Genomic DNA, 13,486 nt, shown 5'->3' on the forward strand with positions numbered 1-13,486 from the left:
CTAGCTTATTAAAGCCTTCAGTTGGACTACAACCTCGCTTTAGTGGTCATTGATCGTGCATCAGAAGGGTCACTGTTTATAAATAAGGGTTTGCTCATTTGTGATAGAGATGAGGAGAAATGGTTTTCTCTCAGAGGGTGGTGAGTCTCTGGAACTCTCTTCCTCAAAAGGCAGAAGCTTTGAATATTTTTAAGGCAGAGCTGGATAGATTCTTGATTAAAAAGGGGGTGAAAGGTTATCAGGGGTGGGCAGGAATGTGGCGTTGAGGTTACAATCAGATCAGCCATGATCTCATTGAATGGTGGAGCAGGATTGAGGGGCCGAGTGGCATACTCCTGCTCCTAATTCCAATGTTCGTACGTAATTTTAAAAAAATAATAATTTTGAGTACCCAATTCATTTTTTCCAATTAAGGGGCAATTTAGCGTGGCCAATCCACCTACCCTGCACATCTTTGGGTTGTGGGGGTGAGACCCACGCAGACACGGGGAGAATGTGCAAACTCTACACGGACTTTGACCCAGAGCCGGGATCGAACCTGGGACCTCGGTGCCGTGAGGCAGCAGTGCTAACCACTGCGCTGCCAAGCTGCCCTCCTCAGCGGAAGAGTTGACTCTTTTCATGAGTCCTTCTGTTTACTCAAGATTCTGTCACCTGATGGAATTGTATTGTTTAATGCTTTGAGGAAATCAGAATGTGCCACTGTATTCAGGGTGACCAACTTCCAGCGAAGATTTATGCAACACTTTGACATGGTAAGTGAGGGGGGGGGGGCAGTGCTGTTGTGGGCTTGTTGCGGGGTGTCATGATATACACCAGTATATCATGGTGCAGATACACACACTGATGGACACACAGCAAGACCAATCAACACACACAACACTGCAGCCAATCACCAGTTAGAGCACACTCACTATAAAGACAGGGGGCATCAGAGTTCCCGCTCATTCGGGATGCAGCCTCCTACAAGGACAGAGCTTACAGCTTACAGCACAGATCCTCACCATGTGCTGAGTGCATAGACTGGTTCGGACAGGCATAGGTCTTTAGTTTAATCTAACATCGTGTTAACCCACAGTGAAAGTATGTTCAACAGTTTCTAACCTAATAAAATAGTGTTGCACTATTTTAAGTGTTGGTGGCCTGTATGTGTTCCATGGATCCAGAACACCCAACACATCATGATACCAGGAGTTGAGGGATATTAGAACTTCTTAGACCTACCTGCAAGTGATCTGCCTTCCATCAGCATTCCGTCATCCGGCAAAATGGACAGCGTCCGCCCGCCGCCCCCGCTCCGCATCACCGGTAACCTGGGGGCCAAATGGAAGATATTCAAACAATGCTTCCAGCTCTACCTGGATGCCTTGGACACCAAGAAGATCGGTCTCTTCCTATCCATGGCCGGGGAACATGCCATCCACATTTTCAATTCTCTCACCTTTGCGGATGATGAAGATAAATCAAAATTCAAGATGGGCCTCCTCAAGTTTGACAGTCACTGCAGCATAGAGGTGAATGAAAGTTTCGAGCACTATGTATTCCAACAGCGTTTACAGGGTAAGGATAAACCTTTCCAGTCCTTTCTCACCCACCTCCGCATCCTTGCGCAGTCCTGTAATTACGGGCCCACCTCCGACTCCATGATACGTGACCAGATCGTTTTTGGTGTTCAGTCGGACCCCCTACGCCAGCAGCTCCTCAAGGTACAGCAGGTCACCCTAGTGACTGCCATCGAGACCTGTGTGCTACACGAACACGCCACTAGTCGGTATTCCCACATCCAAGCGGCTGAAACGGCATGCCAAGGTCCCCACGAGGCAGAACGTGTCCAAGCAATCGAGCAACTCCAGGGCCTCAGCTTGGATGAAGGCGGCCATTTCGCGCGCTTTTCGCGGACTCCTGTGCTTGTGCGCAGCGAACGAGGGGACGTCGACGTCGACGAACGTACTGCGCAGGCGCGCACGATCAAGGGGGGGGGGGTCCCGTGCATCCTGAAATCAAACTGCACGCATGTGCAGAATCAACAAAACTATGTGCAAGGCCCACCACGTGCACAGACATAGTAGACAAAGATAAGAAAAGAATGAAAACTGAAAACGTCAGACAAAATATGTCCCAGACAGACTTGACACAGGACAAAAGCCCCAATTCCAGGACCATCCTGGAAAGCCCAGGATGGTTGGTTACCCTGACCCCACAGATGATGCATTGTTGCCAAGTAACCATTTATGCACCACCTCCATGGACATTCCATTCATTCCTGCTGCAGGAGCGACTCTCTGGTTTTACTTGCACACACATGACCGCAAGTACCACCTATGTCAACCTTAACATAATATATGCCATTGGTAAAAGACATTTAAAGGCACCTCGTCCAACTTTACTCAGCTTTCGCTTCACCCAATTTTTGGAGGTTTCACACCTGATAAAGCTTGACAGGGGAGCTGCTTTTGTCAAGGGGAAGCAGCCCCAACACATAAGGAACTGAGAGGAGGGGAACCAGGAGCAGGGGTAGTGACTGACGTGGGCAAAGCACCTCAGGCATCACAGCACCTGTGATTGTTGCCCCCTCATTTTGCAGCGCTCTGCCGAACGACCATTCCCATCCTTAGCAGTTTATGCATTACAATATAAATATCAGCAGCACCAGGAATGAGGACCCTTGATGTATCAGTTGTGGCTCAGTGGATAGCACTCTCGCCTCTGAGTCACAACGTTCTGGGTTCAAGTCCCATTCCAGGGCTTGAGTTCAAAAATAAAGGCTTACTCCTCAGTGCAATAGCACTTCTGGAGGTGCTGTCATTCAGTGAGACATTAAAACAGGGTGGCTGACCATCCTGGATTTTGCGGGATAGGCCTGTAATTTGGCTTTTCATTCCAGGTTTGGCCTTCCCAGGATGTGTTTAGTCCCAGATTTCTTCCATCTTTGTAGGCTTTGTATCTTCTGCGCATGCCTCGAGCGAGGCAGGTTGGTGGTTTGAGTTTGGCACTGTTCAATGGGAGTCTTCACCACACCCCCCCCCCAACTCCCATGGTGCCACCTGACCCCTTCCCCCTCATTCCCCATTCAACGCTCCCACAATCTCATCAGCAACACCCCACCCTCTTCAGAGTCTCACCAACAACCCCCCTGGTCCCTTATTTCTTTCACCCAGAGTTGGTAACCCTGTGTTAAAGAGAGGGCCCATTCTGCCTGCTGGGGTGGGTGTAGAAGATCCAATGGCACTATTTCAAAGAAAGTGTTCTCCCAATTTGCCAATATTTATCCCTCAATCAGCATCACAAAGATTATTTGGTCATTATCATGTTGCTGTTTGTGGGAGCTTCCTGCGAGAAAATTGGCTGCTGAATTTCCTACATGGTAGAACAGTGACTACACTTCAAGAAGTATATTGCCTGTAAAGCACTTTGGGATGTCTGATGGCTGTGGAAGGTGCTATATAAATGCAAAGCATTCTTTCTTTGTGAGACTTGCAAGAGATGACAAACGTGCCAGTAAAACCCAAATGAAGCCCAGAGCAAAATTCTGCAAAATCTAATTGCATAGCAGGGAATCCAAATATCTTCAGTTGCAGCTCAAGTGACAGCCTCCCTTTAAGAAGTCTGCTGACCTCCAGATTCCTAATTATTGTGATGAGGTGAGGAATGTGGGCAAAGCGTCTGCCAAAAGCAGGCAACAAAAACAGCTGCAATTTCTTATTGAGAAAACACGACGTTGATATTTCCAGGAAGGTGTGCAGGCTTAAACAGCCCAGAAAAACCATGAATGTGGAGGTCCTGCTGAACTATAACAACTCCCTTTAAACTCTGCTTCCTCCCCGAGTGATGGCCAACTGGGCAGCTGGCCAGCAGACAGAAGGGAATGCCAGTGGCACGATGCCAATCAGGAGGTGTGAGCCAGTCAGCAATCAGGTGTGACAGAGGATTGTGATCAGAAGGAGACAGTGAGGCCCTAATCTGGAGTGGGAGAAGCATGGGATTAGCAGTGATCACAATTTTCTCGCAGAAAGCTCTCACAAACAGCAACACGATAATGACCAAATAATCTTTGTGATGTTGAATGAGGGCTAAATATTGGACACTGCATTTTACACCCTCTCCTCTTGTTTCTCCTTCAGGAAACATTACCGTGTTCTTCATCTGTGGTGTTTGGTAGGGTTCCGGCGAGTATGTAAGTGAGAGTTAAGGCCAGTCTGTGCCCAGAAAGTTCTGCTATAAATAGGACAGGATCCCGCAGACAATTGAATTTTGCATGAGTTGCTGGCTCGGGATCTCCTCTCACATTTTGTTTCTGTCTCTGATATGCGCTTTTAAAAGACGCCACACTGTTTTTCCATTTGGGATGTGCAAGATTCTCCCAGGACTCAAATTCATTATCAAACCTCCTAAGTAAAACATTCAGAGTCTTCATGTAGAGCTTCCTTTGTCAGCCATGGAAGTGCACCACAGACTCAGGCTCTCCACACAAGATTTGCTTCAGTGAGTGAGTGAGTGTCAGGCATTCTGGTTACATGACCAGCCCAGTCAGTTGTGACTGTCTGAGTGATGGTGTGGATGCTTGGCATGCAAGCTGGAGCAAGCACCTCAGTGTCTGGTATTTTGTTCTGCCACCTGATCGTTAGAAGCTTCCAAAGGCGGCTCAGGTGAAAGTGGCTGAGCTACTTGGCACGACGCTGGTACACAGTCCGAGTCTCACACTGTAAGAACAGAGTGGGCAGGACTATTGCTCTGTAGACTTTATTTGATAGGCAGACTGTGGCGAACACCACTAGTGGTATATATGTATTACGGCACTGCATGTATATTAGAGGTACCATGGTAAATCCCTGCCTGCTGGCTCCACCCAGTAGGCGGTGTATAAAAGTGTGTGCTCTCCCGAGCTGCAGCCATTCTGGGTCCAGCTACAGGAGGCACAACATCTTGTTCAATATAGCCTCGATTGTTCCACCATTCTTGTCTCGTGGTAATTGATGGCACATCACAGACTTACTCATATTCATTCTCAGATTGATGTTCAAAGGTCTGCCAAAGGCTACACTTGCTTTGACAATTCTTGCATCTGTCTTATTATCAATATAGACAGCTCAAGAATGTGTGCTGCCCAGATAATTGAATGTATCCACTGCTGACAGCTTCTGGTCATGGGCTGAAACTTTGGGCTTGAGATAGGGCTTTCCTGGAGCAAGCTGGTATGTCACTTCAGCTTTCTTGTCCACCCCACCCCCACCAGATCCTCCCCCAGAGATCCCCTAAAATGGGAGACCCCCCCCATGGAGATCTCCTGAGATGGGAGACACCTCCCCTTTCTGAAGGACCCCCCAGGGGTCCTCTAACTGAAGGGACCCCCAATAGAGATGCCCTGCTAAAGGGACTGCTCCAGGGACCCCCTAACTAACGGGACCCCCACCGGATACCACCTAACTAAAGGGACCCCCTAAATAAAGGGACTCCCCCACCCACAGACCCCTAGAAAAGAGATTCCTGTCTGGAAGCTCGAGAGGAGTCCAAACAGGCAGTGAAAAAAATTACCGTTGAAACGCTCACCTGGGCATACACCTGCTGGCTCAGACAGCGGAAGCACAGTGTGTCCATTCCTGGAAAGTGAAAACCGCTGAGCTGTGTTTAAACACCTCAGATCCCTGAGCTGCAAGCCAGTCATTCATTTCAGTGAGCGGTGGCACGGTGGCACAGTGGTTAGCACTGGTGCCTCACAACTCCAGGGACCCAGGTTCAATTCCGGCCTCGGGTGACTGTGGCGTTTGCACTTTCTCCCCGTGTCTGCGTGGGTTTCCTCTCACAGTCCAAAGATGTGCAGGTTAGGTGGATTGGACATGATAAATTGCCCCTTTGCGTCCAAAAGGTTAGGTCAGGTTGCTGGGATATGGAAATATGTTGGAGGCGTGAGCTTGAGTAGGGTGCTCTTTCCAAGGGCCGGTGCAGACTCGATGGGCCAAAAGGCCTCCTTCTGCACTGTAAATTCTATGATGCTATAATTCCTCATAATAATCTTTATTGTCACACGTAGGCTTCCATTAACACTGCCATGAAGTTGGGGCAGCACGGTGGCACAGTGGTTTGCACTGCTGCCTCACAGTGCTGAGGTCCCAGGTTCAATCCCGGCTCTGGGTCACTGTCCGTGTGGAGTTTTCACACTCTCCCCGTGTTTGCGTGGATTTCGCCCCCACAACCCAAAGATGTGCAGGCTAGGTGGATTGGCCACGCTAATTGCCCCCTAATTGGAAAAAATGAATTGGGTACTCTAAATTTAAAAAAAAAGTTTTAATTTAAAAAAACAGAAAAAACATTGCAATGAGGTTACTGTGAAAATCCCCCTAGTCGCCACAATCCAGCGCCTGTGCGGGTACACAGAGGGAGGATTCAGAATGTCCAAATTACCTAACAAGCACGTCTTTCGGGACTTGTGGGAGGAAACCGGAGAACCCGGAGGAAACCCACGCAGACACGGGGAGAACGTGCAGACTCCGCACAGACAGTGACTGGAAATGACCTCCAATTGGCATTATTGGTTGGCCAATTGGAGTATGAGCTCCCTCAATGGTAGCTCATTGAGGGGGGCCATATAAGCATCTGTGTGGGCTTTGTGAGGCAGTCTTAAGTTGACTGGAATGCTAGCAGCACTGTTTGGAGCTGCTCTTGGATATAAGTTATTGCAAATACATACTGGTGTGGTGACGGAACCCCTGCCTCCTGTGGATTATTACAGTGGCGACGAGGTAAACAAACTACATTGCGGAGACCAGCTGCTGCAATCGGAGGGTAAGCCTTGCTCTTTCAAAAATGCCTCTTTTTGGAAGTTGGATGCATTCGACCCGGCTATTGAGGACTGGTCCCAGTATGTGGAGAGAATGTGTTACTTTTTCCAGGCCAATGAGATAACGGAGGACGTAAGGAAACGGGTTATACTGCTGTCGGCGTGTGGACCCTCAGCCTTCGCCATTATACGTAGTCTAACTTATCCCGATAGGCCGGACACGATACCTTTCCAAGAATTAACGAAATTGGTGGAAGAGCACTATGACCCAAAACCACCCCTCATTTTGCGTCGGTACAGATTCTACACAACGAAGCGGGAAGACAGAGAGTCAGTCACGAATGTCTTGACCCGCCTGAGAAGGCTGGCGGAAAAATGTGAGTTCGGCCCGACGCTAAATGAAATGCTTCGGGACCGGTTAGTGTGTGGCATAAATTACCTCACAATACAGAAGCGCCTGTTGGCGGAAACGCAGCTAGACTGCAGGCGGGCATTACAGCTCGCACTGTCCCCAGAAAAGGCAGCAAGTAGGGCGCAGGAACTACAGGGCACGCCAATGGAGGTAGATACCTGGGAGAGGGACTACCACAATGGGTCCAGCTACCAGATAGCCGCCCTCAGGAAAAGCCTGAGGAACAGAGGGCCAAAGGAAAACCCCAGAACTGCCCCCAAGTCTGCTAGGACTAACTGGAGACAGAGGGAACTACCTGCTGAGGCTCCCCCAACAGAGAAGGACCGTTTCTGGCACCAGACAGAGTGGGGTAACAGCGACAGAAATCCTAGAAGGAGGTGGCAAAAGAGGAATAGCAGGTGGGGACGCAGGGAAGTACACAACCTAGATGCCCCATCCTCCTCCGAAGGGGAACAGTTATATAATATTGCGACGAAGAAAGCAGAACCTATTAAGATTACCCCACGGGTGAACGGTCGGCCGACAATAATGGAAATAGACACGGGTGCGGCCGTATCAGTAATGGGAGTGGCAGCATTTAAAAAAAATCAAAGATGGACTCCAGCCACTAACCCTAACAAAAACATTGACAAAACTTAAAACCTACACGGGGGAACCCCTGGAAGTTCTAGGCACGACTCATGTACCCGTGGAATATGACAAACAATTGCTCAGATTACCGTTGACGATAGTAGAGGGCTCCGGACCGAACTTAATAGGACGGAACTGGCTGAAAGACCTTAACTTAGATTGGATGAAAATTTTCCAGAGTGGAAGTGGGCAGTTGAGTGGAGCACTCCAAAAATACCCGGAGTCTTCCAAGAAGGTTTGGGGGAAATTATAGGCGCCAAAGCAACTTTGCACGTGGACCCAGAAGCCTTTCCGAAATTTTGTAAGGCCAGGCCGGTACCTTTTGCATTAAGGAAGAAAGTAGATGTCGAAATAGAAAGGTTACGGCGCGACGGCATTATCAGACCAGTACAGTTCTCGGAATGGGCAGCGCTGGTGGTACCAATTTTGAAGCCAGACGGCTCGATACGTCTCTGTGGAGATTTCAAACAGACGGTAAACAAATACACACTGCTGGACAAATACCCGATCCCGAAAATAGACGACCTATATGCCAAATTGGCAGGTGGGCTTTTGTTCACGAAACTGGACATGAGCCACGCCTACCTGCAGTTAAAACTGGACAAGGACTCCCAGAAGTTCGCTACGATCAACACCCTGAAGGGACTTTTTCGTTATACGAGGCTACCTTCGGAGTGTCATCAGCCTGCGCTATATTCCAGCGTACGATGGAAAATATTCTGCAGGGACTACCGCAGGTGGCGATTTATTTGGACGATGTCTGAATCACGGGTAGGACAAACAGGGAACACTTAAGGAACCTGGAGGAAGTGCTCAGGCGTTTCGCAAAGGCAGGTGTACGGCTGAAAAGAGAAAATGTGTTTTTCTGGCCCCACAAGTGACGTACCTGGGATATAAAATAGACGAGTCGGGCTTACACCCATTGGAAGACCGAGTAAGGGCAATAAAAGGAGCCCCAGCTCCCACCACGGTCCAGGAGCTACGATCATTTCTAGGATTGGTAACATATTATGGCAAATTTATTGAAAATAGGGCGTCCATCCTAGGACCCCTCCACCAGCTACTAAAAAAGGGACAAGAATGGAAATGATCCGCCCGCCAAAACCGAGCATTTAGGGACATTAAGGAACAGCTGTCATCCGAAAATGTCCTAGAGCATTATGACCCAAGGAAGGAGTTCGTGGTCACATGTGACGCATCACCTTACGGGGTAGGAGCCGTCTTAGCCCATAGAGGAAGGAATGGGGAAGAACGGCCAATAGCCAATGCTTCGAGGACCTTGGCGATGGCTGAGAGAAAGTACGCCCAAATCGAGAAGGAAGGACTGGCGGTGATATTTGCAGTAAAAAAATGTCACCAGTATCTGTGTGGGTGGAAATTCACCATAGTGACGGACCATAAGCCGTTATTAGGGTTATTAAAAGAAGACAAGTCAATACCCCCGATTGCATCAGTTAGAATCCAATGCTGGGCGTTGCTACTGGCGGCGTATAGATACGTTCTGGAGCACAGACCGGGAACGCGAGTAGCAAATGCAGATGCTTTGAGCAGACTTCCCCTCCCAGACACCCCGCCGCTAATACCGAAAGTAGAGGAGACAGTAATGACTCTAAATTTTTTGGACACCCTACCAGTGGACGCACAACATATTCGGTTGTGGACGCAAAAAGACCCAGTTTTAGCCAAGGTGAAGCATTTACTGCTAACAGGGGAACTGGAGAGACCAGTGGAGCCCCAGATGCACCCATACTGGAGCAGAAGGGACCAAATAACCGTAGAAGACGGTATCCTATTTTGGGGAGCCTGGGTAATAGTCCCAGCTCAGGGCAGTCAGGCAATCTTAACCGAGTTACATCACGGACACCCAGGGGTGTCTAAAATGAAGATGCTAGCTCGAAGCTACGTTTGGTGGCCAGGATTGGACACAGACATAGCAGCCTTGATACGTCGGTGCCAGGAGTGCCAACAGGGGCAAAGAGTGCCACCAGCTGCGCCATTGCACCCGTGGGAATAGCCAGGCAGACCGTGGACCCGCCTGCATATTGACCACGCCGGCCCTTTCATGGGCTCAATGTTTTTGGTGATAGTGGACGCCCACTCCAAATGGTTGGACGTTTACTGGGTAAACGCGGCAAGCACAGCATCGACAATTGAAAAGCTCAGGGCCTCGTTTGCAACACATGGACTTCCGGAGGTATTGGTATCGGACAACGGAACGGCATTCACAAGTGGGGAATTTGGAAAATTCCTCAAGGGAAACGGAGTCCGCCACATCAAAACGGCCCCTTACCATCCAGCGTCCAACGGCCTGGCAGAGAGAGAGCGGTCCAGACACTAAAAGTGGGACTCAAGAAGCAGCCGGCAGCGTCAATGGACACAAAGCTCTCCCGCTGAACCAGTCTTAAGTTGACTGGAATGCTAGCAGCACTGTTTGGAGCTGCTCTTGTATATAAGTTATTGCAAATAAATACTGGTGTGGTGACGGAACCCCTGCCTCCTGTGGATCATTACAGTGACCTAAGCTGGGAATCGAACCTGGGACCCTGGCGCTGTGAAGCAACAGTGCTAACCACTGTGCTGATTGTGAGGCTGAAGTTGTCGCGTTGCATGAGTGTATAGGATCACATAATTCCTTCCCACTGAAACCCTGCAGCCAGCAGGTCCACCTACACCTCCCAATTGCACAGAGGCAGAAGCCGCAGTACAACACTGTGCCACTAAGGGGGGACCTCATGGGACAGCAAGGGAACAACGTTTGCCTGCTTGGATTGTGCACTTATCAGGGCTGAACCAATCCAATTCCAATGAAACCCCAGATTCTGGATCTCGCTGACTTTCTCACATTCTATCAACTAGAACATTTATCCTAAAAAAGTGTTCAATATATATTGATCGAGGGTGGCACTGTTGGGTTTAAAATCCTGGAATCATTGAAGGTACGGTCGACGGAAGATTCAGGGGGCTTTTGGGATGGGTCATCGAAGGGGGAATAAATGGCTTTCCAGGCCTTTATTTATTTCTTCAGCACGGTAGTAACAGGCCACACAGTGGCTTCCTACATTGACAAAGGGATCCAGACTCATTCAACATGCCAGTTTTGAGGTCCTTTTGAAGCTATGAGTAATGGTTCAACTTAGGTCAGTTTGGGGCTTGAACTCGAATTGGCACTCATCCCTTTGCAAGAGACTTCAAATGTTCAGGGAATTTTAAAAGGATTCCTCAACAGTAACTGTCAGTTTAAGCAGACGGAGGAGGAAAGCAGCAGTCCTAATTCCGTGTTATCCTTTATTTTTTACATGATTCATTTTTTTTTATCTCAGTAGTTAGATGGTTTGTCTTTAGTAAATGTGTGCTACTCCACTGTTTTAGCTACGTAACATTAGACATGCCTGGTTTGAACCAAAGTAATGTTCTTTAATGGCACATTACAGTTTCATCCCTTCAAAGGGCCCTTTGACGTAACCCTTCACAAAAATAATTGGCTTCGAATTGTGAAAAACGCTTTTAACGTTTTAACGAAAAACTTGAAAAATGTTTTGAATAAGTCTGGAAGCATTTTTGAACCGTTTCACATCAGCTCTTTGTAAGCTTATGAATATTTAGCACTTGGAGAGGTGGTGGCCTCGCGGTATTGTCACTGGACTAGGAAACCAGAGACCCAGAGTAAAGCTCTGGGGACCCAGATTCAAATCCCGCCACTGCAGATGGTGAAATTTGAATTCAATAAAAATCTGGAATTAAAAGTCTAATAATGACCATGAAACCATTGTCAATTGTCGTAAAACAAAACCCCATCTGGTTCACCAATGTCCTTTGGGGAAGGAAATCTGCTGTCTTTACCTGGTCTAGCCTAGATATGACTCCATTTCCACGGCAACGTGTTTGACTTTTAACTGCCCCCTCAAGGGCAATTAGGGATGGGCAATAAATGCTGGCACAGCCAGCGACATCCATGTCCCATGAATGAATAGAAATAAATAAATAACTTGAAATGGATTCAAAATTAACAGGTTTATACTTTGATTAGGATGGCGAGCAAATGGCATTGCATTCATATGTCAATGTATAAGTATGAGTTCAAGGTGGACCCCAATGTTGCAAGGAGTGCCAGTGCTTGATTAGGTTCATAACGTGCCATGTGCATTTTCTTTCTCTTCTTACAGCTCATCACAGCCACGCTTGATGGCAAGCTCCAGCTGTTTGTACCATAGAGGCGGACAATCCCAAAGGAACAGTGTATAATGGAGGGAAATCGTAACTTGGACACAGCGTGGGTAAATCAGATCAGAAATCGAAAGCTAGAAGATCGTTCCATGATCGGGGACGAAATGAGAAGTGTGACAAATTGGGAATCAGTAAGCAGGAGAGTTCAGAGCGACGTAGGAATTTTGGACTTAGGAGCAGGAGTTGGCCATTCAGCCCCTTGAACCTGCTCCTCCATTCGGTAAGATCATGGCTAATCCGGTTGTGACCTCAACTCCACTTTTTCCTGTTTGCCATACCCCCATAACCCTTGACTCCCTCGTCACGATGAAGACAACGACATGCTTTGTCTCAATTTCTCAATGTCCCCGGGATAAAGGGCTTGTGGTAAACATATTACTCAGAGACTTCAAAATGACTGGATGTTATTCAGCAAAGACGATGAAAAGACTTTGAAACCAGAGCCCTGCGTCTGACCATCAATGTTTGTCAGAACTGTTTGTGTTTTAGTCACTGAAAATTATCTATGACTTATTCTGAGAGGGAAGCCGTGTAAATCCACTGGGCCGGTTTTCAGGCTGCCTTTAACAACCTACGTAGCTCGCGGTTTTGGAAGCACTGTGTTAACTCACTGTAAACTTGCAATTAGAGACAAAGCACATTGAATAAATTTGCAAACTCTTTTATTTTAATAAACGGTTACTATAAACCAATGGCAGTTCAGTAAAGTAACGTTCCTTATCTTCACAGAGTAAAATATATCATTTTGGCATTACACGTTCGTTCAACAAATGTTAGCCAGCGATTTTCAGCCTGCTTTAGTCGTCAGCGAGAAATGTGACACGGGCGGAAAATAGGGAAAGATTCAGGCCTGGTATCCTCACCTCCAGAGGGAACATTGGAAATCAGCGCTCAGGTCGCCATCACCCTCCAGGGTGCCTATTGCAGAGGGGGCACAAGACGATGAGGGAGGCCCAGATAAGTGCTACTCGGGGCAGGAGGTGGGGGGGGGGGGGGTCTCAGGGCTGCAGGGTCGCTCACAGGTCTTAGCGGCCCTTCATGTCTGTGAGCTTCTAGGTTTCAAGGGACCTGGTGGCTGGTTTGTAGACACCACTTCCCATTTCCTCCTTGCTGGGCTTGTGGTGATATCACTGCTGAGGGAGTACCCTCAGCTGGAAAGTGGGTGGGAGAAGATGAATCCACAAGGTCAGCACAGGGGACGACTGGTTGAGGTGGTTGAGGTCCCTGGGTGGGGTCCCATGAGATGCCGGGCTGCATCGGCAGAGTGGGGGCGTCTGACAAGGAGTGGTGCCCAATCTCATGAGAACTGAAGACCATCACACCGGGGGATGACAGGTGCAGTCAGAAAGAAGCCCTACACTCAGGCAGCACAATGAAGCCAGAGGGCACGAGATGCTGGGAGGTTCAAGGCCACTGGTTATGGAGACCAGACTGCCTGTGATTCA

General features: G+C 48.4%; 1 protein-coding gene across 1 annotated transcript in view; it reads left to right on the forward strand.

Moving 5' to 3' along the window:
* Positions 1-12,719, forward strand: part of wdr27 (WD repeat domain 27) — a 775,220-nt gene extending 762,501 nt beyond the window's left edge. The window contains exon 26 of the mRNA XM_072513130.1: positions 11,981-12,719. Coding sequence (XP_072369231.1) covers positions 11,981-12,028 — 48 coding nt within the window. The 3' untranslated portion in view covers positions 12,029-12,719. The remainder of the gene's footprint in view (positions 1-11,980) is intronic.
* The last annotated feature ends 767 nt before the right edge of the window (positions 12,720-13,486 follow it).

This window comes from Scyliorhinus torazame, chromosome 1, assembly GCF_047496885.1.
Source record: "Scyliorhinus torazame isolate Kashiwa2021f chromosome 1, sScyTor2.1, whole genome shotgun sequence".
Taxonomy (NCBI): domain Eukaryota; kingdom Metazoa; phylum Chordata; class Chondrichthyes; order Carcharhiniformes; family Scyliorhinidae; genus Scyliorhinus; species Scyliorhinus torazame.